The 2,117-nt window shown below is 39.4% G+C and overlaps 1 protein-coding gene across 1 annotated transcript; it reads left to right on the top strand.

The window, feature by feature from the left end:
• Positions 1 to 855: 855 nt before the first annotated feature.
• On the top strand, positions 856 to 1,785 carry LOC113351302 (F-box/kelch-repeat protein At1g57790-like). The gene has a single exon (XM_026595316.1). The coding sequence runs from the start codon at positions 856 to 858 to the stop codon at positions 1,783 to 1,785; it is 930 nt and encodes a 309-aa protein (XP_026451101.1).
• The last annotated feature ends 332 nt before the right edge of the window (positions 1,786 to 2,117 follow it).

Genomic DNA, 2,117 nt, shown 5'->3' with positions numbered 1-2,117 from the left:
ATATCCCATTATGTGGAATCTTTTGATGATATCTTCCGAGTTAACATTTTCTTCAGTCTAAGAAATATGAATAAACCTTGTGCACCTGCCTTAATATTACAAGTCCTGAGGTTGGATTTCTCTTTAATGGCTTGGGTTGAAGTGAAGAGCTTAGGTGATGATGTACTGTTCATTGGAACACGAACGAGGGCATTTTGCTCAGCGGCGGATATGGCTCTTAAAAGGGGTTGCGTTTTTTACACATTATCAAATGATAAGTCCCTATACATTTTTGAAGTAGAAGATGATGGTATTACAGTTGTCTTGCCGTTTTCGAAGCTACCAACACCATGGTTCTCTGGGGATTGGATAATGATTCCTACGCCTGTCAGGTACACCCGAAAAAAGCATGCCCTTTACATATTCCTTTTTCTTTTATTTAACCACAAGTATTCTGTATTTTATAGTATATGCATGGTTTTAAAATCTTTAGGAGGACTGGTGGAAGAAGGGGAGTAGAAAATTTGTTAGGTAGAGATGACAAAGAAGAATATTATAAAATTATAGAGCTGGCAGATAAACTGAACAAAGCTTGCATAGAGGACTATTACAACCGAGGCTGATCTGGATAAAATTCATAATGGAGGGGAATTAGAAGAAGTAGCACGAACGCCTTGGTCCATTCTTAATAATGACATTGTGGAGTTGATAGCTAGTTATCTAAATCCAAAGGATTTCGCACAACTTCGTTCCGTCTGTAGAAGTAATCGCTCATTATTTCCTGAAATATACCCGCCAAGAGCAAGTTTGTTTCCTCTGTTGGTTTTTAACTCGTTTGAAGATAATACTGGCACCATCTACAGTTTCCTAGATCCAATGCATAATGAGATGTACTCCATGAAGAAGAATCTCTCGGAGTTGCTAGCAGGTGCTACGATTCGTTTTTCGAAGTATGGTTGGCTGTTGCTAGTGTCGAAAGACATGAAAACTCCATTCTTCTACAATCCGTTCAGAAAAGTGATGATTCGACTTCCTGATTTTCCTGATGTCAAACACAGGTTATACTTGAGTGGTATGTCATTCTCATCTTCACCTACTTCTCCAGACTGTGTGGTTTTTGCGGTCGAACAAATTATTGGTGATTTAATCTCAATCTACGCCATTAAAAGAGGAAGTTGTTATTGGATGTCTCGTGTCCGTTTAAACATTGGCGATTCTTTTGTGCCATGTTTCAACAATCCAGTGTTCTTCCAGGGAGATTTCTTTTGCCTAGATTACAACGGAACTTTAGGATGCTGTGTTGTTCATGGTGAAGACAAGTTCGATGCTCTGGGTTGGGTAGTTGACAGCGAGCACTTAAAACAGTTTAATGGAACATTCCCCAGTTACCTGGTCGAATGCAATGGACAACTTTTAGCAGTGAATGTTGGGTGTTTCGGAGGAACGGTTGGGGTGTTTAGTCTGGATTGGGCGAAGAAGGTCTGGGTTAAAGTTAAAAATTTGGGGGAACATATGTTGTTCATCAGCAATACATCTAGCTTCTCAGCAATGGCTCCTCCAAATAGTCGAATGGAGAACAAAATTTACTTCCCGAGGTTACAAAAAGATGGAAGAGGGTTATTATTTTATTCTCTCGACACAGGTATGTATCATTATTCTCATGGAAGTCGAGCACAACAAAGTAATACTGATACTGCTACAGATTTCTATGACACCAAGGAGATGTGCAATAGCACTTGGATTGAACCTGACTGGTCACAAAGCACTCCAACTACTTATGAAAATCACTTCAATTTGTCTGCTTAATTAGCTACAACTTTGTGCTTCTTTTTTTTCTGTCTTTTTTCGTTCCTTTACCTTTCCTTTTATAGTGGTAGCTCTTTATTTATTTGGTTATGAACTTGTGAACTTGAATATTGGTATCCACCTGGGATTATCAAAGTTGAGACAGTTTTTTCTAGGGGTGTGCAATGGATGGACGGTTGTGGATTAGGAGTCACCCGCAACCAAACCGTCAAAGTTGCGGATTTGAAAAATTGAACCGTAACCGGCCCAATCATCCACGGATTAGGAGTGATGCGGACCGGATGCGGATTAACCGCGGATTTAGAATTAAAAAAAAAAAAGTCTGCCTATTT

Source organism: Papaver somniferum, chromosome 2 (assembly GCF_003573695.1).
Source record: "Papaver somniferum cultivar HN1 chromosome 2, ASM357369v1, whole genome shotgun sequence".
NCBI classification, from domain to species: domain Eukaryota; kingdom Viridiplantae; phylum Streptophyta; class Magnoliopsida; order Ranunculales; family Papaveraceae; genus Papaver; species Papaver somniferum.
Note: the sequence above shows the minus strand (reverse complement) of the source record. Positions and strands in the feature narration are given on the sequence as shown.